This window comes from Phyllobates terribilis, unplaced genomic scaffold, assembly GCF_046119375.1.
Source record: "Phyllobates terribilis strain yellow unplaced genomic scaffold, ASM4611937v1 Scaffold_2__4_contigs__length_985480577, whole genome shotgun sequence".
In the NCBI taxonomy this organism is placed as follows: domain Eukaryota; kingdom Metazoa; phylum Chordata; class Amphibia; order Anura; family Dendrobatidae; genus Phyllobates; species Phyllobates terribilis.
In genome coordinates, this window is record NW_027362762.1 from 389,187,334 (window position 1) to 389,211,707 (window position 24,374).

General features: G+C 45.0%; 1 protein-coding gene across 2 annotated transcripts in view; it reads left to right on the forward strand.

Annotated features, from left to right (window-relative positions):
- Positions 1-11,364: 11,364 nt before the first annotated feature.
- LOC141252515 (F-box only protein 36-like) overlaps positions 11,365-24,374 on the forward strand; it is a 38,445-nt gene continuing 25,435 nt past the window's right edge. For both annotated transcript variants that reach the window (XM_073670521.1, XM_073670520.1), the window contains exons 1-2: positions 11,365-11,556; positions 14,752-14,860. In XM_073670521.1, coding sequence (XP_073526622.1) covers positions 11,461-11,556; positions 14,752-14,860 — 205 coding nt within the window. In that variant the 5' untranslated portion in view covers positions 11,365-11,460. The remainder of the gene's footprint in view (positions 11,557-14,751; positions 14,861-24,374) is intronic.

Below are 24,374 nucleotides of genomic sequence, written 5' to 3' on the forward strand. Positions count from 1 at the left end.
GACAAGGGGCTGCTGTCCAAGTCTTGCCGTCCCCACGAGTTGTGCGTCAATCCTCTTTATGTCATTTTTCCTCCACTGCTTCTGCCTCCTCAACCTCCTCTCGGTCTTCCACCTGCACCCAAAGCCTGTCTGGTCATGCCACAAGCTTTCTAACTGCGCAGAAGGGATCCTGCACACCTCCTTACTATGCTGGCAGTAGGGCTCAACGTCATCAGGCGGTTTTTACATTGAAATGTCTGGGAAATGTGAGTCACACAGCTGAGGAGTTGTGGTCAGCTCTGGAGAACCAATTTCATGAATGGTTGTCTCCACTGGACCTGAAACCAGGGAAGGCCGTGTGCGACAATGCTGCAAACCTGGGTGCGGCCCTTCGCCGGGGCAATGTCACACACGTGCCTTGTATGGCTCACGTGTTGAACCTGGTTGTCCAGCAATTTTTAGCCCACTATCCCAGACTAGATGGCCTTCTGCAGAGGGCACGGTCGCTGTGTGCTCACTTCCGCCGTTCGCATCCCGCAGCTCAGCGACTTACATCTCTACAGAAGTCGTTGGGCCTGCCACTTCACCGGCTAAAATGCGATGTGCCTACCCGGTGGAATTCAACTCTGCACATGTTGCAGCGACTGTGGCAGCACCGACAAGCCCTGGTGCAATACGTTCTGACGTATAGCCTGGGCCAACGAGATTCAGAGGTGGGGCAAATCACGCTGGAGGAGTGGTCTCAGATCAGGGACCTATGCACCCTTCTGCACAGTTTTGAAATGGCGACGAAGATGTTTAGTGCTGACGATGCCATTATCAGCATGACTATTCCGGTGATTTACATGCTGGAGCACATGTTAAACAGAATTCGGAGTCAGGTGGTGGCACAAGAGGAGGTGGAGGAAGTAGAGGAGGAGGAGTTGTATGCGGAAGGGCTAACATCTGCAAGGTCCAGTCGGCAGCACCAGGGCGGCAGGCATGTGAGGGTGGGGGAGATGATTTTACCAGGGCGCATGGTAGCAGCCAAACTAGTGAGGAAGGTGCAGGAGCCCAGGAAGAAGTGGAGGACGAACTGATGGAAGACTCATCAGATGAGGGAGACCTTGATCACATTTCTGTTGTGCGAGGTTGGGGGGAGAGGACAGAGGAAGGAAGCATGATTGTTACCTCGCCACCAACACAACAGGGACTTGGTGCTCCTGGATGCGCAACACACATGAGTGCCTTCTTGCTGCACTACCTGCAACATGACCCTCGAATTGTGAGAATTAGAAATAATCCTGACTACTGGGTTGCCACACTGTTAGATCCCCGGTACAAAAGTAAATTTGCAGAAATTATTCCTGCCATAGAAAGGGATGCACGCATGCAGGAGTATCAGCAGAGACTGTTGCAGAATCTTACATGTGCTTTTCCACAAAATACCAGTGGTGCACGTAGTGAATCTCACAGTTCCAACTTGCCAACCGTGGGACCGTCAAGTGTTCAGCACTCAAACCGTAACAGAACCACAGTATCTGCTGGTAACATCAATTTTGCGGAATCATTTCACCACTTTTTTAGCCCATCCTTTGCAAGGCCACAGGAGACAAGAAGTCTGACACATAGTCAACGCCTAGAGACGATGGTACAGGAGTATCTCCAAGTAAACATTGAAGCCACGACTGTGTCACTGGACCCTTGCTCTTTTTGGGCTTCCAATCTGGATAAATGGCCGGAGCTAGCCACTTACGCCTTGGAGATCTTGTCATGCCCCGCAGCCAGCGTTCTGTCTGAACGTGTGTTCAGCGCTGCTGGTGGTGTGCTGACAGATAAGCGCACGCGGCTCTCCACTGATAATGTAGACAGACTCACGTTCATAAAGATGAACAAATCATGGATCCGAAACGACTTTTCTACCCCTGTGTCATCCTGGGGAGAGTAAAAGCTTGATGATTGGTTAAAATCACCCTACCAACCGTTTTAAGCTTTCAAATTACTAATCATGTTTATCTGTATCTTGACTGGAAAATAATTTGGGCTTTGTAGCAGTGTGCAGCACTGATCCTATTAGGCCATCTATAATAAGCTTCACCAGATTTAAAATTAAAAATAATTTTTAGCTGCATCTAGCCCGGAAAATAATTTTGGGGCTCCGAGATGCGCAAGACACATAAGTGCCTTCTTGCTGCACTACCTGCAGCATGACCCTCATATTGTCAGAATTCGAAGTAATCATGACTACTGGGTTGCCACACTCTTAGATCCCCCAAACTTTTCGATCAACCTTTTCATTTTAATAAAGACCAAAAAAATGGTCATTTTTGAAATTATAAGCATTAGCAGGTTGTTAGAAACTGAAATCAAACAGTTTTCAACTCAAAACTTTATTCTAGGTGATGTTACATTTTCACATAGGACCCCTTGTTCGAAAGGAGCTTCTGAACTCTCTCGTCCATTGAATTTGTCAGGTTTTGGATGGTTTCTGCTTCAATTGTTTTGCATGAGGACAGAATACCCTCCCAGAGCTGTTGCTTAGATGTGAACTGCCTCCCGCCATCATAGACACTCCTTTTAATGATGCTCCAAAGGTTCTGAATGGGGTAGAGGTCAGGGGAGCATGGGGGTCACACCATAAGTTTGTCCCCTTTTATGCCCATATCAGCCAGAGATGCAGATGTTTTATGTGCAGCATGAGATGGTGCATTATCATGCAGAAAAATGATCTTGCTGTGAAATACACGGTTCTTCTTCTTGAACCATGGCAGGAAGTGCTGTTTGAGAAAATCCACATACATTATGGAGTTCATCTTTAGCGCCTTCAGGGATCCTAAAGGGGCCGACAATCTCTCTCCCCATGATTCCAGCCCAAAACATTACTCCACCTCCTCCTTGTTGGCGCTGTAGCCGTGTTTGCGTGGGGTGTCCATCAACCAGCCATCCTCCACTCCATTCATCTGGACCATCGAGCGCTGCACGGCACTCATCCGTGAACAAAACAGTTTTGAAATCAGTCTTCATGTAATATTTGGCCCACTGGAGCCGTTTCTGCTTGTGTGAAGTGGATAGAGGAGGTCGACAGGATGGCGTATGCACAGCTGCAAACCTCTGAAGGACCCTGCATCTTGTTGTTCGGGGGACGTTGGAGGCACAAGCAGCTTCAAAAACTTGTCTGCTGCTATGACAAGGCTTTTTTGCCGCTGCTCTTTCAACCTGACGTAATTGCCTGTAGGAAAGAGTCCTCAATTTGCCCTTATCAGCACGCACACGTGTGTACTGTGAATCAGCTACATACTTCTTGATTGCCAAGACACTTCATCCTGATCATCGCACAATGTTGATTGTAGTCATGCCTTGACCTAAACACTCCACAATTTGTTGCTTCTCAGCAGCCGACACATCCTTTTTCTTTCCCATTTTGGCAGAAAATGTAGGCTGCTTAATAATGTGAGAGAGCCTTCTTAAGTAGTCTTGCCTTTCATTGGACACACCTGCCAAACTAATTAGCACAGGTGTCTGCAATTGCTTACAGTGATATAAAGAGCCCTGACACACATCACCATCAATGAGTTTAACTGACAAACAAACAAATTCTTCCCTTATCACTCCTAAACACTTTTTGCATAATAATTTGGAACGCGGTGTACATGTGCTTTTCCACAAAACACCAGTGGTTCACGTAGTGAATCTTACAGTTCTAACTTGCCAACCGTGGTCTGTATGGAATTGTTCAATAAAGGGCCCAAAATTAAGATAACATAGATGGGAGAGGTCTCTATGAATAGGAATTCCTAAGTATTTGATACCCTGTGAGGGCCAGGCAAAGGGAAAGTTGGACTGGATGGAATCCTATATGGATTTAGGGAGGGAGACATCGAGGGCCTCAGACTTCGCTGCATTGATTTTAAAATTTTACCATGTAACAAAGTGATCTATTTCAGCCATAACAGCAGGGATGGATATATGTGATTGAGTGATATATACTAGGACATCATCAGCAAATAGAGAGCACTTGTACTCGGTGCCTCCCACCTCAATCCACCTAATATTGGGGTTATGGCGAATTGATGAGAGCAGGTGCTCCGTCACTAGGATGTATAAGAGAGGGGACAGAGGACATCCCTGCCTTGTCCCATTGGTGATTGTGAAAGGTGATGAAAATGTTCTGACGCACCCCCTGGGCCTTGGGACACCCGGAGCCGGACCCTTTTTGGTGGATGCTGGTGGTTGTAGTCTTCGTGGCGGCGATCCGGTTCCGTGGCTCAGGGCGGTCAAACCAGTGGCGGAACTATTTATGTGGTTTTGATGTTTAAATGTCCGACTACGCCACCCGTGGATTGCGGTCAGAGTGAACCGCCGCTACAGGGCAGACCGCTAAGGCTGGTGTTGTGGGTGCAGCAGAGCGTAGCATAACTCCCCACGGGAGGAGTATAGCCTCAGGGCAGTGTATGCGGAGGATGGGGGTGATGGTGCAGGGCAGCAGCAGTAACGACACGGAGTCAGTGATGCAGTTCAGGGCCTTTACTCACAGTTCTTATTATCCAGACCACGTCTGCAGGTAACGGCTGCCCACGTCGTACTGTGCTCACCAGGTGAGGGGCTCAGACAACTCCCAGATAACTTTGGAGCGCTTCACAGGACCCCCTTTGTGTGTCCTTTGTCTGGCCTTTCTTACCAACACTTCTGTCCGGCTGCCTCGGGCCTCCTCTTGGTAAACTTGGCGCCAGTTTCCCTGACCCTATGTGGTGCCTTCCTAGCGGGTGGAGCAAGGGGCTGCGCCACATAAAATGTCAGAGCCTCCGGTTTCTAGCTGAGGGTCGTTTCCTGCCTCCACTAGTTCGGGGACCGGTCTCCCCCTTTGGCCTGACCCCTCCACGCAGGTGGATTCGGGCGTGCGGTGGCGACTCGCCCATCCGCACCCCTGGGATCCCTTCATTCCTCGTTCCTGGAGCCTTCTCCGCTCCTCTTCCTTCCTTCTCCCTCTTGCAGGCCTGGGCCTCTGTTACTAGGCCCGCCTCCGGAGCAGAGCTCATGCAGAGCCCCTGCTCCCTGCCACTTCTGCTCAGACTTCTCTGCACTGAACTAAGATGGTGCCCACCTTTTATACTCCCTTCTCAATGCACCCAGGAACTGCTTCCTCCCTGCTCCTGCACTGCAGGGTTCCCCTTCCTCAGTGTTCCCTCCCCCCACTCCAGCCAGGGACAGGGACTGTCGTGCCCATCTCAGGGGCATATTGGTCGCCCTGCCCCACGGCAATGTGGTGTAATGCATGCAGGTGTCGGGTCCTGATCCACACTCCATCCTTATCTGAGAGTGAGATATCACACCTCTGGGTGAGGTGCAATACGTCTGTAGCAACCGAGCCCTCGGTGCTACAGTTCCATTTATCTTCAGCCTAGGTGACGTATTGTGATACAGGGCCGTGATTTTGGCTATAAAAGGGTCCCCTAGACCCCTACCCCAAGCTTTTTAAGAGAATCATATATGGCGTGCCAGGAGACTCTATGGAATGCTTTCTCAGCATCCAACGAGAGTATCTACTTACAAATTTTTAACTGCATCTAGCCCAGGAAATACTTTGTGCCTAGTAGCAGTGTCTGCTAGTCAGCGGATTATCCCGGCTGTTAAGCAAGCTACACCACCTGTAGTTTGGACACTTAATTTTTTCAAAGGAAATGCTTCGGGACCACGGGATACTTAGTGAAGAGCATCAGGAGGCACCCCAAGGCATAGGGGCTGGGACTGGCACTAGGATGCCTTGCGGTGGACAGCCGAGCTCGATCCTTATAAAAGCTTTTTAACTGCAGCAGCTTTAGTGGACGCTACTGGAGCTGGAATTACGCGGCTGCTGGCATGAGACTTGCCCTCCAATAGATCCTTGTAAATGGATTTAAAGTGTATTCATTCAAATTAGAGGGACAATTTAAATTAAAAAGCTTAGAGCTGCCTCCACCACAGGGGGGCTCTCTCGACCCACCAGCGGACAGGCACCAGTATTGGGAGAGGGGGGCTGGCCGTCAGGGTTCACCGCGGCTCTGGCACAAACCCGGCGACACGGAGGTGGCACGGGCAGGAGCGGACTGGCCGTCTCGGCTTCTCACTTTTTGGATTTTAGAAGGGCATGACATGCCTATATCTGTGTCTCCCCCTCCTTTTACTCCTCCACCTCTTTTCTTTTCGCATGACTATATGTACTTGTCACTTTTCCATGTGTTAGTTGTGTCTTCTGAGCAGTTTGTCAGCTTTTGGACACCTTTGAAGGTGTTTTCTATGTGTTTCTATGTGTTTTTGTTTGCCTGCCATTGGTTTTAACGGTGTTCGAAGGTGTTCGACGAACAGTTCGACGAACAGTTCGGCGAACACACGGGTGTTCGACGAACCGAACCGAACTCGAACACTACGGGGGTGGCTCAACACTATTCTCTACCCTTCCAGTGTTCTGTCAGAGCACTTTGCTATGAAGCCTCTCTAAATTGTGGCAAGTAGAGAGGACTCAGGGAATGTGCATCAGAATAGAAAACACATGCTCAGTGTGTTCTCTCTGCTTGCTGACAATGAGAGATGTTTAGGAGCAGAGCACACTAACAGAAAGCTGGCAGGCAGAGGGGATGCCTCCTCACTAATGACATTTGTTTCAAGGTAGGAGGGGTGTTAGCAAAAGTGAGGATCAGCATAAGAGCAGGAGCAGCCCACTGGGCGAAGGTCAGAGATGAAATTTTGTTTGAAACTCCACTATGCATGCTTCAAATAAAAGAAAAAAAAACAAAAAGTGAGGTTAGTAAGAGATCCATAGCAAATTTTATTAAAGTGTCAATTAGAAAAATGCTTCGTTTTTAAAAATAAATAGAGATCCATCATAAGGTATTGGACAACCGATTTAGGATCAACATCTGGAAAAGAGCCTAGGTAGAGGAGAGAAGGGCTGGCACCCACTCCTATTATTTAAGTTTTGGTCTGACCACTTCAGCTTATTCAAAACCAGCTGGGGTAGATCAATAAGAACTTGGTGAGCTTTTGAAACAATACTCACAATCTGGGAAAGCAGTGACCATAAAAGGTCCAAATGCTTGCAGGAGTTGCTTAAAATCAAGTCTGAAAGACTTACTTATTGATCAAAATGTCTTGCAAATAATGAAATCTGTTGAAAATGACGCACAACAGTTATGTAGCGGCACTAATTTAATGTTGAGTTTTCTGTCTACCATGCATTTAACCCATAAATTTGTGAAACAGCCTGAGTGGGTGAATGAATTTGGAAAGTGAAAGTGCATTTGGACTTCTAGTTTTCCTGTGTTGGATGAATTTTAGGCTAAGTTAACACTGCATTAACCAGTGGTTTGATGACTTCTTTCCAGGGCTTCCATCTGAATTCCTTAAAAACAGGATTAACATGAGCCCCTGACAAAGCCATTCATTACAATTAGACAAGCGGTGATCAAATAGATGCCACTTGTGATCCTTTGCAGTGGTGTCCCTCTTTTCAAAGAGGCACAAGTACATAGCTGACTAGATTTTTTTGTCACTCTGAAAAGACTGACACCACTACAAAGGATCACGAACTCCATAGCTTCATCAGGGGCTTCCTGTGTTACAGGAATTTAGGCTGAAGCCCCAGACAGAAGCCATCAAACCACTGCTGAACACAAGGTAACTTAATATTTCTAATACCATAATGTGTCCCTGATTTTGTTATCTGCTCCTACAGCTATAATGAAAGTTTTTGGACATCAGTAATTTGTGTTTATTTACTTATTTAAAGAGGTCGGCCACACACTGACAATGCACTTCTGTCCATAAATTGGAGGAGCATGTGGCCAGACCATCAGCCTCCTCTAATTGTAAAACCTCTCACATGGGAAAGCTACTTTTCTATTGGAGGAGGCTAATGAACAGGTTAGGTCACATTTTCCTCCATCAGCATCCATATTATAGACAGAAATGCTGTCTAGAAAAAGTACTACAGTTAACTAGCAATTGGTGGGAGACATAGTAAAGTTAAAATAGGAACTTTTGTTGTTGCCCATTTTAGTGATATACCATTAACACCTTTCATTGGAATACCTTGGTCCTGAAAGAGTTAAAGGGGTGATCCGGCACCTAAATCTCTATCCTTACACCCTAACCACTTTTGTAATTAGCTTTATTACACAGTACCCTATATTTCTCCCTATCTAGCTAATCCCTAAATGTGTTTTTTTAACTGTACTTCCTGTGACGTTTTGTTTGAGAGGAGTCTCAAATATGACAACACAGGAAGCTGGGGCTGCACTTACTCCAGTGTCCATTGACTCTCCTGAAACATGACCTAACCAGGGGTCACTGCTGCAGTTACTTACTACGAGTTTCTTATATCGCCGCCCCCTCTGAAGATGTCCTGGATGCTGGGTGATGGACACTGTAGGAGAGGTGAGTGTAGCGCGGACACTCTCCTTCTATCTCCGCCATCGTTGTAGCTTCTGTGAAAGACATTGGCAGGGGGCGGAGAAGATAGAAACAGTAAGTGACACCAGCACCTCCTCTCAACTTCTAGCACTGTCCTCAAATGATGGGTCATCAGGGGGTAGCGCTGGTGTCACTCACTGCTTCTAGCACCACCCTCAAATGAATCGTCAGCAAACGGTGGTGATCGAAGCAGTGAGTGACACCAATGCTGCCCCGTGGTGATGATTTGCTTGAGGGCAGTGCTAGAAACAAAAGCCACGGCAGCAGCAGAGATAGAGGCAGAGTGCTGGCGCTGCACTTGCATCTACCACAGCGTCCATCACCCAGGATCCAGGATGTCATTAGAGGGAGTGGTGATGAGAGAAACTAGTAAGTAACTGCAGCTCTGCCCCCTGGTGACGTACTGTTCCACAAGGTGCGATAGACGCTGCAGGGAGTGAGTGCAGCTCCAGTCTCTTCTCAAACGAAATCTCACAGCAAGTACAGTAAAACAAAAAACACATGTAGGGATTAGATAGGTAGGGAAAAAATTAGGGTATTGTGTAATAAAGCAAATTATAAAAGTAGTTATGGTGTAAGAATAGATATTTAGAAAACACATTTCAGGTGCCAGACCAACCCTTTAAACACTTTATGTAGCTTTTTAGCTCTATTTTAACATGGCCCAAGATAAGAGACTTTGCCAATGTTATCTTCTCACACTTATAAATGTATATGGTAATGTATAGTACAGACCAAACGTTTGGACACACCTTCTCTTTTAAAGATTTTTCTGTATTTTCTTGACTATGACAATTGTACATTCACACTGAAGACATCAAAACTATGAATTAACACATGTGGAATTATATTCTTAACAAAAAAGTGTGAAACAACTGAAAATATGTCTTATATTCTAGGTTCTTCAAAGTAGCCACCTTTTGCTTTGATGATTGCTTTGCACACTCTTGGCATTCTCTTGATGAGCTTCAAGAGGTAGTCACCGGAAATGGTTTTCACTTCACAGGTGCGCCCTGTCAGGTTTAATAAGTGGGATTTCTTGCCTTATAAATGGGGTTGGGACCATCAGTTGTGTTGTGCAGAAGTCAGGTGGATACACAGCTGATAGTCCTACTGAATAGACTGGTAGAATTTGTATTATGGCAAGAAAAAAATAGCTAAGTAAAGAAAAACGAGTGGCCATCATTACTTTAAGAAATGAAGGTCAGTCAGTGCGAAAAATTGGGAAAACTTTGAAAGTGTCCCCAAGTGCAGTTGCAAAAACCATCAAGTGCTACAAAGAAACTGGCTCACATGAGGACCGCCCCAGGAAAGAAAGACCAAGAGTCACCTCTGCTTCTGAGGATAAGTTTATCCGAATCTCCAGCCTCAGAAATCACAGGTTAACGGCAGCTCAGATTAGAGACCAGGTCAATGCCACACAGAGTTCTAGCAGCAGACACATCTCTACAACAACTGTTAAGAGGAGACTTTGTGCAGCAGGCCTTCATGGTAAAATAGCTGCTAGCAAACCACTGCTAAGGACAGGCAACAAGCAGAAGAGACTTGTTTGCAACGCAGAAAAGGTGAACGGATGGACTCTACATGCCTGTTTCCCACCGTAAAGCATGGAGGAGGAGGTGTGATGGTGTGGGGGTGCTTTGCTGGTGACACTGTTGGGGATTTATTCAAAATTGAAGGCATACTGAACCAGCATGGCTACCACAGCATCTTGCAGCGGCATGCTATCCCATCCGGTTTGCGTTTAGTTGGACCATCATTTATTTTTCAACAGGACAATGACCCCAAACACACCTCCAGGCTGTGTAAGGGCTATTTGACCAAGAAGGAGAGTGATGGGGTGCTACGCCAGATGACCTGGCCTCCACAGTCACCAGACCTGAACCCAATCGAGATGGTTTGGGGTGAGCTGGACCGCAGAGTGAAGGCAAAAGGGCCAACAAGTGCTAAGCATCTCTGGGAACTCCTTCAAGATTGTTGGAAGACCATTTCCGATGACTACCTCTTGAAGCTCATCAAGAGAATGCCAAGAGTGTGCAAAGCAGTCATCAAAGCAAAAGGTGGCTACTTTTAAGAACCTAGAATATAAGACATACTTTCAGTTGTTTCACACTTTTTTGTTAAGTATATAATTCCACATGTGTTAATTCATAGTTTTGATGCCTTCAGTGTGAATGTACAATTTTCATAGTCATGAAAATACAGAAAAATCTTTAAATGAGATGATGTGTCCAAACTTTTGGTCTGTACTGTATATGATTTATAATGTATAAATATACATTTGTATATTGTGTAGATTGTGAGCCCTCGCGGGCAGGGTCCTCACTCCTCCTGTACCAGTCGCTGTCACATTGTGTTCAAGATTATTGTAATTGTTTTTGCTATGTATACCCCTTTTTCACATGTAAAGCGCCATGGAATAAATGGCGCTATAATAATAAATAATAATAAAATATAAATGTATCAGCAGTTCAATTTGCCTAGATTTAGCTGTTTATGCCTTTATCATAGTAGTTATTGTACTGTATATTGATTGTTCAATTGATAATTTTTTTCATACATGTTATAAAAACACAGTATCTTTTTATTTCCCTGCATTGAAGAGACAGATTTTATATATCATCCGCTCCTGTAATATCTGTTGTAAACAATGTATGGTACAATTCCTTCTAAAACAGAAATCTGTTTACATTTATGTGCAAGTATGTATCTATGTAATTCGTTATTCTTTGTGACTGAGGATAATGACCCATTTACAATTAACAGAAATGCTGTTACATTGTAAGGATTAATCTGCTGGTGGATTTTCATTCAAAGGTTTAAGCTACACTTGCTGTCCCCCTGCCAGAAACTGAGCAGGTTACTCTGTAAACAAAGGTAGGTTTACTTAGTGAATAAAAGATTAGCACTTACATTCAGCAGGTGGAACCAAAGAATATGATGCTCTCTAATCAAGATAGATTTGGCAGCCCATATAAAAAAGGAGGTAGTTTTGTACAGGTCACAGAAGAAGTTTGAAAGACACCAAAAACTTGTGGAGCATTTCGCATATTGACTATGGCATCCCTTCTGCAAGAAACTTTGTTCGAAATCCAGAGTCAAGCCCCTGCCCCAAGCAAGGATTTTCACCATCTTGTCATCACAAAGAATGAGGTTAGTTTCTTTTTATTATCCAAATTTAGTATGTTAGCTTTTATCTTATTTCTGAGTTGTCCCATCAAAAACATTGCTGGCTCTTTGAAAGGATAAACCTAAGCCGCCAATGTGTAATTGGTAGCCAGAATGCAATGATAGCGGTACTTCGAAAACACCATGCCACTTCATGTTAAAACAACTCTATTGGGCTTTTTCCCAGTGACCATATGTAACAAACAATTTATACACAATTGCTTAATAGCCATGTGTCATCTGCGGAGTGAAGTTCCAGATTTAATAAAGGTTGAAAGAACAAAAAGAGTTCCATAAAAGTACTTATTAAACAACAAACAGAAAAAAAAACAAAGGTAAATCTAATGACACTAAAATTATAACATTAATAGTCAAAGAAACAAACAAAAAATGTTCACATAATGCAATCATACAAACTTGGTTCAGGTAAGATCTCTATTTTTAGTTACTTAAATATGGGTACGTCTTATAGCTAAAGGGTCTGTCTGGTGAAAGCAAGTTATCGCCTATCCAAAGGATAGGTAAATGTAGCAGCATTCGAGCTTGCATACTGGTGCTCCATTCAAACAGGGATAAAAGTTTCCTGTTCTTCCTATTGGTGCGAGTCTCAAAGATTGGACTTCCACTGCTCAACAAGTTATCACCTATCCGAAGGTATTAACTTGTTAATTGGTGGGGATTTGACCTCTGAGATCAGTTCTGATCCTGCAGAACGGGAAACTTTTATCCTTGTTAGTTAGAATGGAGTAGCAGTGCGCATGCTCGACCGACACTACATTTATTTTCTGTGGGGCTGCCAAGTTTTGCACTTTGCTTTTTCCGGCAGCCCCATTGAAAGTGAATGGAGTGGCGGTCAGGCATCGCTCCATTTTGTAACGGGGAAAAAGATGCCCAGTCAAGAATAAAAACTCCCAATTCTGCCGCTTGTTGTGGGTCCCAGCACGATTGGTGATAGCTTGTGTCGACCGGACAACCCCTTAAAGTCCTTATGTAAGAAATGCCATTATTACGGACAATATCGATATCGAACGACAAAGATTCTGATCAATAACAACATTAAGAAACATTATTATTGACAATAACAATATCAAATAATAAGAATATCACATGACAACAATATCCCTACGTAAATTCTTAGGGATGGTCAGCAATGAAAGCACACCAACAAAAGTGTATAAAATGAAATGATTTTATTTCCTGAATCAAAGGCGAAGTATAAAATTGATAAAACAAATTGATAAAGCAAATCATAAAATAATCATCAATAACAAAATCATTACGATAATACAACAAAGACACCTACATTCCTTAAAGGAGTTGCCCGGTCAAAAGTGGTAAGTCTGCAGTCACTCTGTGTGACCATAAGCTCAAAGGGGTTGTCCGGTCAAAACTACAGACTTATGAATCCCCCCAGCGCAGGCACTGTGCACTCTGGGGATTCGCCGGTATGAGACCCGGTAACAGAGGGTATGTATGTGTTATACATTTTCCCGGCCAGTGGGCATGGGCTCGCTCTCCATACACTGGTATGGAGTGCCCACTTGCCGTCCACGTCACTAGACGGGGTGTGGACTCGCTCCATACACTTGTATGGAGAGAGGCGGCGTTGAATGGCCGGAGGTATGAATAACGTATACATAGCCTCTGGTCCCGGGTCTCATACTGGCGAATCCCCGAAGGTTACAGTGTATACGCTGGGGGGACTCATAAGTCTGCAGTTTTGATTGGGCAACCCCTTTGAGCTTATGGTCATTCACATTATGTCATGATTACCAGAAAGGAACCCTTCACCTAGTGCCTCCTGGTTATGCCACCTTGTGTGGCCCTTATCTCCTTGGCATGGAACATCTTTCTCAAGGACCCATCCATGAATGACAACCTTGCTTCAGTCTCTCAATTTCTTCTCTTCCCTCATCTGTGTCCCACTTGGGTTCTTTACCTGTAACTTCAGCTGTACATCTCTCCCACCAACCTGGAGACACTAAGTCTCAACTTGTGAGCCAAGAACTGTATTGAACTACCTGTTATTTCTCAACAATATGCTTACAATGGATAGTGACATCCTAATTCTTCTTTGTTCACACACTGTATTTAATTTACACAGAGACATGTTGACCAGGTGGTGTCACCCCCTAAGGGTATGTGCCCACGTAGCGTTTTACAAGCGTATATGCTGCGGAATTTCCGCAGCGTAAACACTTGGGAAACGCTTGGTAATCCACCCCCATGGTCACCAATGACAAGTCGCAATGTCAATGCCCATGCTGCGGATTTTTCCGCAGCGTTTCTGCTGCGCTCAAAAATCCACAGCATGTCCATTAATTTTGCAGACACGCAGCGTAATCACCGCCATTGACTTGCATTGAAACGCATAATATCCATGTCAGTACATTTGTACATACGGATATTATGCGTTTCTATATGCGGATGGTACCCAAGTCTGGAGGAGAGGAGACTCTCATCCTGACGCGGGTACCATAGAAACTGTAAAAAAAAGAATTTAAAATAAAAAATAAAGCTTATACTCACCCTCTGATGTCCTTCCGGTGTTTTGTCTGCTCCGTCCGGTCTATTGCAATGCTCCCGCTGTTGTGAAGGACCTGCCATGCCGTCACTGAGTCATGTGACCCATCACATGGCTCAATGACGTCACCGCAGGTCCTTCACACCACCGCGAGCCGCCCAACACACCGGACGCGGCAGAGAGAACACCGGGAGGACACCGGAAGGACACCGGAAGGTGAGTATAAACTTTATTTTTTTATTTTTTACCATTTTATTCTTTTTTTTTTTAACTAACTTGGTCACACTACTATAAATCCATGCCGGTTGCATGGATTTATATAGTGTGAACAAGTTGTCAAGCACTTTTCCAAGTGATGCTAAAATCGCTTGGAAAAGCGATTGATAACCCGCATGCAGAAATGCATGCAAAAGCGCTTGACAAACGCTTCTACCTGGCGGGAAAAAAGCATGTAAAATCCGCATGCGTTTTTCCTGCCAGGGAAAAGCGTAAAAAATATGCAGCATTTCTGCATCGTGGGCACATAGCCTTATATTCCAAAAAATATTTTGGTATAGAGATTGCTGTATTTACATAAAGACTTTGGCACAAAACAATTCTTTCACCAATTGCAAAGTAACACTTGAAAATCTGCATGTGATTCCTATCTTTCCTAGGTTACTTTAAGATCTTGGAAAATTTCTGCCCGGGTTGAGCATAGGAAAATTCTACCAAGGGAAGTAAAGAAAACGCATGATGAATTTTTAAATGAAACAATGATGCACAGTAAGTTTGAAGTTGACCATCTAATGGGAGATATAACAAAACTCACAGTTGAATACTGTTTATGATTTAATTTATGTTCAAATATACAGTGCATATATATATATATATATATATTTATATATATATATATATACATATATATATATATATATATATATATACACCTTGTATAGTCTATATACTATGGGACTGTGCTATACATAATAAGGCTACATTCCTGTATCCGTGTGCAGTGTCAGTGTGCTGCCCGCTTTTACAGACGCATTGAGCATGTCCTATGCTGATCCTCAAAATCAGATCACAACAGGACAGTCTCTGACCCTCACAGATCTCATTCTCAGATCCGTGATTTTCATGGATGTGTGAATGGATCTATAAAACTCTACAAGTCATTGTGCCGTCTAATAAAAAAATCTAGCAGCACACGGACATTTCACGCAAAAGTGAGAATGCAGCCAAAGGGATTCTACAGATAACATTATTACTCCAAGTCACACAGTGCAGATATAGAATAATATTTACATCCAGGCACTTACCGCTGACGTCTCATCTGATCAGAGTCGGTTTCTGCTGCTTCTCCATCTGGTCAGACCTTCATGTAGACATCTCCCAGCCACAACTCGTCTCGTCTTGTCACGATGATCTCCAGCCTAGAAAATAACAAGGTCACATATATTGTATACATACATGTGTCTCCCCCATAATTTGGAGGTGGGGGAAGACGTTATCAAGTACTGAGCATCCTCCGCTATATCCCAATTCATTACAAGCCGCTGACAGCGTCTTCTCCCACCTTTTCAATTCATTATAAAGTGTCCTATGCATCTTACTCCCATCATTGCTCTCCTCCCACCTTTGTTCTCCCACACCACACCTCAGTGTCCTCTCCCCCACCCTCATCATTGTTCTCTCACACCACCTCCATCATTGCTGTCCCACACTACCCCCATCATTGCTGTCCCACGCCACCCCCATCATTGCTGTCACACACCACCCCCATCATTGCTCTCCCCCATCACCCTCATCACTGCTCCCCCATCATCCTCATCATTGCTCTCCCCCATCACACTCATCAATGCTCTCCCCCATCACTGCTCTGCCCCCATCACCACAATCCTTTCTCTCAACCATCACCCCCATCATTGCTCTCCCCCATCTCCGCTATCATTGCTCTCCCCCCATCACCCCCATCAATGCTGTCCCCCATCACCTCCATCATTGCTCTCCCCCATCATCCTCATCATTACTGTCGCCCATCACTGCTCTCCCCCCATCATTGCTCTCCCCCTATCATCCTCATCATTACTGTCCCCCATCACTTCTCTCCCTCCATCATTGCTCTCCTCCCATCATCCTCATCATTACTGTCCCCATCACTTCTGTCCCCCATCATTGCTCTCCCCCCATCATCCTCATCATTACTGTCCCCCATCACTGCTCTCCCCCCATCATTGCTCTCCCCATCACTGCTCTGCCCCATCATTGATGTCCCCCATCATCCTCATCATTGCTGTTCCCCCATCAACCTGGGGATGTCTGGGGATATAAAAGTCAGAGGTCTGGGGGACTCCTTAATCCCGGAGAGAGTCCGGGATCAACTGCCTGCAGTGGGGTGTCTGCAGGTAACGCACTTTGTGAAAAATAGTGTTGTGGGCATGAAATATTCATGGATAGGCCACAGCTTTCACTCTACCTTCTCCACATATTCTAGGGGGGTTAGCATCCTACTACATATGATGGTGGTGATGGGGGGAGAGCAATGATGGGGGAGAGCAGTGATGGGGGGGCAGTAATGATGAGGATGATGGGGGGAGAGCAATGATGGGGACTCTTTCCAGTATATCTGACCAGTATTTTCCTCTATAGGTCCCATTACACTCTCCCATTTCTCTTTTGCTCGTATAGGCTGGTTTGTCAATATAATGTCTAAGAGAATGTTGTAAAGTAATGAGATCAGTCCAGGAGAACTGTGTAGAATAGCTATTCTCTGTATTATTGAGTTTCGGGGTACCCCTTCTTCCAGAACAATGCCTTCCGCCGGAAATGCGTGCCTAAATTGTAAATATTTGTAGAATTCAGAGTGAGGTAACCCATATTCATTTTGCAGCTGTGAGAATTCCTTAATCACATCACCTATCAGCACTTGATTAAGTCTATTTAAACTTGGAGCTCAAGGAGCCAAATCCCACCTGTTTGTATAGATTTGGAAGCCATGGAGTGTTCCATAATGAAGTAAATTGTGAAACACCTTCTATTCCTTGTAAAGTTTGTGACATAACAGCATAGTCAGTATTTTGCCTCCAAGTGTCCAAAACTTATGCGCCTTCAATACCTCACAGAGTTTATCTCATTGGAAATAATGCTGTAGCAACATACGCTGAGCTCCCCCCTCCCCTGGGGTCGTCCCATCCCCGGATATGTTGAAGCTGAGATGTCACATAATATACCTGTTAGAACTCTCCTGTTAGGTTTTTTCTATTTTGCTGGTCACATGACCTTTTTTGCCTATTTAATCCTGCTCCGCCCTTCTGGCCATGCTGGACTTCATTGTAATTTCTGCTAGGAGGTGTCCATCTTTCTCCCAGTCCCTAGTTCTTGTAGGGATTCCTCCCTCACATCTATAGGTCTTCGTTCAGACTAGCTGAGGACTTTAGCGGGTCTGATCGCAGGATCAGGTTCCCCGTTACATCGTAGGGATCTAGCTTAGTTCTATTGTAGAGACAGATCTCCTGTCTTTCCTTAGTGCTTATAGCCTATCATAACAGTAAGTCCAGCCTAAAAATATCTCTAAGGAAAGACCTCCAGTTTCCATCATGGTGTCGGTTCAGGATTTGGCTCAACGCCTGCAGGGACTCTCTCTGGAGGTGGCCGAGCTCCAACAACACGTGAGTAGCTGTTCTGAAGCGCATTTTGTGGAGCCTAAGGTACGATTGCCTGATTTATTTTTTGGTGAACAACAAGATTTTTTTTCCTTTAAAAATGCTTGTTTATTGTATTTTCGTTTGAGACCCAGATCCTCTGGTGATGAATCACAGCGCATAGGGTTCATAATGTCACTTTTGCGCAAAGAACCTCAGGGATGGGCCTTTTCTCTCCAACCTAGTGATCCGTGCTTTAGATCAGTGGATATTTTTTTTTCTGCTTTGGGGTTGTTGTATGATGATCCTGATCGTGTCTCATCAGCTGAGACGGAATTGAGACTTTTGAGGCAGGGATCAGGTAATGTGAAAAATTATTGTACTCACTTCCGTCGGTGGTCTGCTCAGGTGGGGTGGAACGATTCAGCTCTGAAAAGTTTATTTCTTGCTGGGCTAGGTGAAAGGGTTAAGGATCTGCTTATTGCTTATCCTACACCTGGAAACTTGCAGAAGGCTAACAAAAAATCTAAGAGGTACTTTGACAGGAAACGTCAAGAGGTTTTGTTTACGGTTGGTGACATGGTTTGGTTGTCCTCTAAGAATCTGCGGTTGAGGATTCCTTCTAAAAAATTGGGTCCCAAGTTTGTAGGGCCCTTTAAGGTGCTTCAGGTAGTTAACCAATCTGCTGTTAGGTTGGAGGTTCCTACCTCCTGGAAGATTAATCCGGTGTTTCATGTTTCTCTATTGAAAAAAGCTGATGTATTAGATAGAGACGCCACTGCCATGGTTCCTCCGGTGGTGGAGGACGGGGAATATGAAATTTCCCGCATCCTTAATTCTAGACGGTATAGGGGGAGTTTGCAGCATCTCGTCGCTTGGAAGGGTTTCGGTCCCGAGGATAACTCATGGGTGAGGGCGGATGATGTTTCTGCTTCCAGACTTGTCAGAGCGTTTCACAAGAGGTTTCCTGATAAGCCTGGGCCTAGGGGATCCGGAGGATCCTCATAGAAGAGGGGGTACTGTTAGAACTCTCCTGTTAGGTTTTTTCCATTTTGCTGGTCACATGACCTTTTTTGCCTATTTAATCCTGCTCCGCCCTTCTGGCCATGCTGGACTTCATTGTAATTTCTGCTAGGAGGTGTCCATCTTTCTCCCAGTCCCTAGTTCTTGTAGGAATCCCTCCCTCACATCTATAGGTCTTCGTTCAGACTAGCTGAGGACTTTAGCGGGTCTGATCGCAGGATCAGGTTCCCCATTACATCGTAGGGATCTAGCTTAGTTCTATTGTAGGGACAGATCTCCTGTCTTTCCTTAGTGCTTGTAGCCTATCATAACAATACCCGTGGGTTAGGAACCACAAGCCCTCCCATTGTTTTGTTTCTTTGCAATGTTTCCAGTTTAATTCTTGGAGTCTGTTTGCCCCATATCAATTTTCTAAATTCCTGACTGACTTTAAAGAAAAACCTCTGATTTATACATATTGGGGAGTTGTGTAGAACATACAGCAATTGTGGCATCCAGATCATTTTGACCAGGTAAGCACGACTCACAACCGACAACGGTAACTTAGACCAGGCGCCTAGTTTACCTCTAAATTTAATTAAGACTGGATCAAGATTCAACTTCTCATAATCATTTATTTTTGCCGATATATTGATGCCTAAATATTTAAATTCCGATACCACTTGTAAACCCGTGTTAATGTAGTGGGAAGCATTCTCATCTGTATTATCCAATGGAAGTATAACTGATTTGCTCCAGTTTATCTTCAGACCAGAGTATTTTCCAAATGTTTCTATCGTTTCCATGGCTATAGGAAGGGACTCAGAAGTTTTAACCAGAAATAATAAAGTGTCGTCAGCGTATAAAGCGACCTTCTCTTCACTATTCCCTCTACGAAACCCAACTATTCCTGGATGCTCCCTGATAACTGATGCCTGGGGTTTAACCTCCAGTGCAAAGAGCAGGGGGGACAATGGGTACCCCTGCCGCGTACCTCTACTCGGTCCAAAAGCCAGGGAGAGGTATCCATTTACACGTATTCTAGCCACCGGCCTACCATACAGCAATTTAACTCATGAAATAAAACTAGGCCTTATACCAAACTTTTACAACACCGCCCATAAATATTACCACTCAACAGAATCGAATGCCTTAGCAGCATCTAGAGAACCTACAGCTCTATCCACATCACCATCCACCGGCAATTGAAGATTAAGAAACAACCTCCGGATATTAACAGCTGTGGATCTAGCCGGCATGAAGCCTGACTGACCTCAAAAACCTTTTTAAGTTCTCCCATGCTGTATGGTAATCGGGTTGGTCTGGTCCAATAGGCATGGTTTCGGGCTCTCCACACCCCCCGCCAACTTTCCTTGAAGGTCCCATCTGTTCCGGGACTCCGACCTCAAATGCAGGCAAATAATCAAGCACAGTCTCTTGTTCCTTATTTAACAGTTCATCTTTACTTAAACCGTTCAGTTCAGTTTTGGTCTCAAATACAGCACATTGGGGTTCCACAGACACAGTTTCAGCTTTCTTCAATGCCCCTTTCACTCCTAACTCTTTGTTCCCCAGGAATGATTCACTCGGTACTGCAGCTTTCCAGAACCTTGTTCTCCTCGCTATAGGGATGTCCCCATCCATTTCCTCTTCTTGGGAAGTAAGTAAGGCTGGCTCCTCCACGCCTTCTCCGGGCCATAGGCCCCGAACATTTAGGGAAGTTTCCTTGCAGTTTACCGTTCCTTTTTCCATAGTGCTATTCCACTCTTTCTCTGCCTCTTGCTGCATCACTGTCAACCTTCAGCCCACTACCCCTGAACTTCTCCACTCCTCTCAGTTATCCCTCCTGCACATACTTTAACGTTACAACCAACAACTACATCTCTGACTGACTGCCTGACTGACTGACAAAAAAACGTTACTCTACTCTGGCCCAAACTCCTTCCCCTTTTGACTGGACCAATCACCAACTCTTCCTCAGTTGCTGGGCGAAACTTCCCTGTTACTACCCTACTGCAGTCACTAAACCTTCTACAGTTAGGTCCATATATATTTGGACAGAGACAACATTTTTCTAATTTTGGTTAAGGAGCTGAAACTCCTAAACCCTTCATCCAATTTTAATGTGGATAACCTCAAATGAAAGCTGAAAGTCTGAACTTCAACAGCATCTGAATTGTTTTGTTTAAAATTCATTGTGGTAATGTCTAGAACCAAAATTAGAAAAATGTTGTCTCTGTCCAAATATATATGGACCTAACTGTATATCTAAGGTGCCCCCAACTAAATCTTCCTCCTTTCTAACTTAATCCCTAAGTCCTATGCTATGCCTTATGTCTTATACACTAATAGGCCCACCACTGCCTATCTGCCCTAATATTCCTATTTATCACTAAGTAAAAACTAAACTATACCCCATTCTTTCCCTATACACTATATATGAATAACATTATACATTGATCACAATACATTACATTTTAATACAAACACTGTTTAAAGAGGTAGAGGCGTATGACAGCCCCTGTCACACCCTTACACAAGTATCAGTGGTTGCTATGGACGATAGCAGTTTTTTTTTTATCAAATGGTATCACCCGCCAGCCAAAGCTAAGGTAACCGGGAGAGGCGAACGGTACGGGAGGCCTTACAGGAGCTGACTCTGGAGGACGACGTTGAGGCTTTCCTGATTGTATTTGAGAGGGTGACAGACAGAGAGAAATTGCACCCAGAGCAATGGGAAGAAATCCTAGTTCCATACCTTACTGGGTAACTGCAGAAATTGAAGAGAGAAACAAGCCAGAATTTCTTTGAGAAGAGTCTGCTCAGGCTGTGTGCACCAAACTGCAAATATCAGTGGTTGCTATGGACAATAGCAGTTTTGTTTGACCGAACTGGGGCTTGCTCAGCTAGCTATCTCCTGTTTATGACTTTGTTGTTTTGGTGGTATGAAGGGGTGTACATAGAAATTATGGGGCCCCATAGCAGAAGTTCTAATTGGGCCCCCCCTTCAAAAAAATAAAAATTAAATATTTTCCGGGGTCACAGCAAAACGTATATAATTCCATAAAAAATGAAAATAAGGATATAAGGATGGTCCGTATATTCATGTGGATTTTTGTGAAATTATATACCTTTTATGGATGGATTTTTCCTTAAATAAATTTACATGTTTTACTTGAAGTGTTGGATCACCAACTAGTGATGAGCGAGCACTAAAATGCTCGGGTGCTCGTTGCTCGGGTCGAGCAAATCGTAATGCTCGGGTGCTCTACCCGAGCAATGAGCCCGATGTAAGTCAATGGGAAACTCGAGCATTTTTCCGGCGCCCCCCTCCCACCCGGAGGTCTGGAGGGGGCCTAAAAATTGGCCAAATCAATGGGAACAGTGCTCAAATGATATGAAAACTGCATGGGGAAGACCCTTGGAAGCATCTCTGACTCCCAGGTCACTGCTGTGAACAATGTTGTCAGAGTATTATGCCACTTTTATGGACTTACAATAAAACATACAAAAACAAAGCCAAAATGGATTTTCCTGGAAAAAATGTTAAGGAACATTCTTTCCAGGGTAATGACTTGTATATAAGGCAAAATAAGTAACCAAAAACAAAAATGCTCCTCGACACCTTGGGCTATGTTCACACGTATCGTTTTTGATGCGTTTTTGCACTTTTGCATTGCTTTCAATGGTGAAAAATACATTAACTGGTAAATGTAATTTTAGCATTTTACTACCTTATCTGGCCATGTGGTGTGTGAGACATGATCAGACACATCCTCCACATGGGTCTCCTATAGTGGTAATACCCTTGCAGTGACTGCATGGATACCCAATAGTTACAAGGCACAGAGGAATCATGGAGGACGTGGGTATGGTCGGCAAGGTATTCCTTCAGCATCTTCCAAAACTATTCCCTCCTTGTCAGAGTACCCCACGCATCAGGGCCTGGGTGCTGGGAGGGTCTGAAAAAACTGTTCCACGATTCCTCAACAAGGGCTTTCTGGTACTGCAACATTTTATTAGACCTCTCCGCCACGGGAAGGAGAGATAGAAAGTTCTCCTTGTTGCATGGGTCTAGAAGTGTGACCAACCAGTTATTACTGTCGGCCAAAATGTGTAATGTTCTGGGACACGTGCTTGTGTAAGGCGGGGACGGCACATCGGGAGAAGTAGTGGCGGATGGGGACCGAGTACCGAGGGACGGCCGCCACCATGAGGTTGCGGAAAAATTCTGTCTCCACGAGCCTAAAAGCCAACATTTCAAGTGCAAGCAGTCTAGAAATGTGGCAGTTTAGCACTGTGGACTGTGGGTGGTTGGCTGCATATTTGTGCTTGCGTTCAAAAGACTGGGGTAGAGACAACTGAATATTGCACTGTGACAAGGACCTGGATGTGGTTGCTGATGGTGGTGGTTGCGAGTGTGCAATGATAGGTGGAGGGCGGGAGGCATCTTCACCTGCACCATGGACAGAGGATTGACGTGCACGCACAACAGCGGAACAGGCAGTGGTGTCACCCGCAGACACTGTCCATGGACCCTGGCGTTCGGCCCAACTATTCGGGTTCTTTGCTGTCATGTGCCTGAGCATGCTGGTGGTGGTCAAGCTGGTAGTTTTGCTGCCCCTGCCGATCCTGGCATGGCAAATGTTGTTAATGGCCTTTTTGGGATTATCTGGAGAGTCTTTAAAAAAGAGCCAGACTCTGGAAGACCTAACAGTTGGGCTGGCAACTTCCCTCGTGTTGGTGTTCCGGGGAACAGTTGCCTGCCTTGTGTCTGTGGCCACGCCACTGCTTGTTCCTGCCTGTTATGGTGCAACGCCTCCCTCGCCCTCTGTGCTGCTGTCCTCGCTATGCATGTCACCTTGCTAGGTTGGGTCAGTGACTTCATCGTCCACCACCTCGTCTTCCACGTATGCACCCTGGGCCTCCTCCTGACTTGCTGGCAATTGTGTCTCATCATCATCATCCACCTCTTGCGACAGTAACTGCACTTTCCCACCATCACCTTAGTGTGACTGTGGCTCCTCAAATAGTTGGGCATCGCTACATGCGATCTCCTCTTGCCCCGCTTTAAGCGAGCCGAGTGAGAGGCCCGAATCTATAAGTGAAAAAGTGAACAGATCTTCGGAGTGTCCAAGTGTGGGATCACTTGTCTTCGGACACTCGGCATGGTGGGAGGAAGGAGGATTAGTGTGAGGAATATGTGGTCCAGACTAGACTCACGGCTACTGAGACTGGACCGTGTGGAAGACAGGATGGTGGTGGTGGCAAACTGACTGGAAGCATTATGTGCTATCCAACCAACAACCTTTTCACACTACTCTCACTTCAAGAGTGGTGTTCCACAGCCCCCTAGAAATTGGGACAAGAATGTAGTTCGACATGATGTGTTGTTTTGTTGTGCTCCCTCAGCAGGCGCAGTTTAATCTTGCCCATGGCCTTGACCTCTATGTGCAAAATCAGCATAACGTTCACTTCCCCGTCTCTTGCCACACGCCTTGCCCATTTTAAATGGAGTGTAATAATTGGCACGCTCCAAAAAAATGTGACTATTATAACGGCAGTAATATCGGATCTCGTCTAATGACCATGGTTTTAGACAGTGGCCTTATAGATGTGGTATTGGTCAGCGACCAAGTGTGAATAGGTTGAAC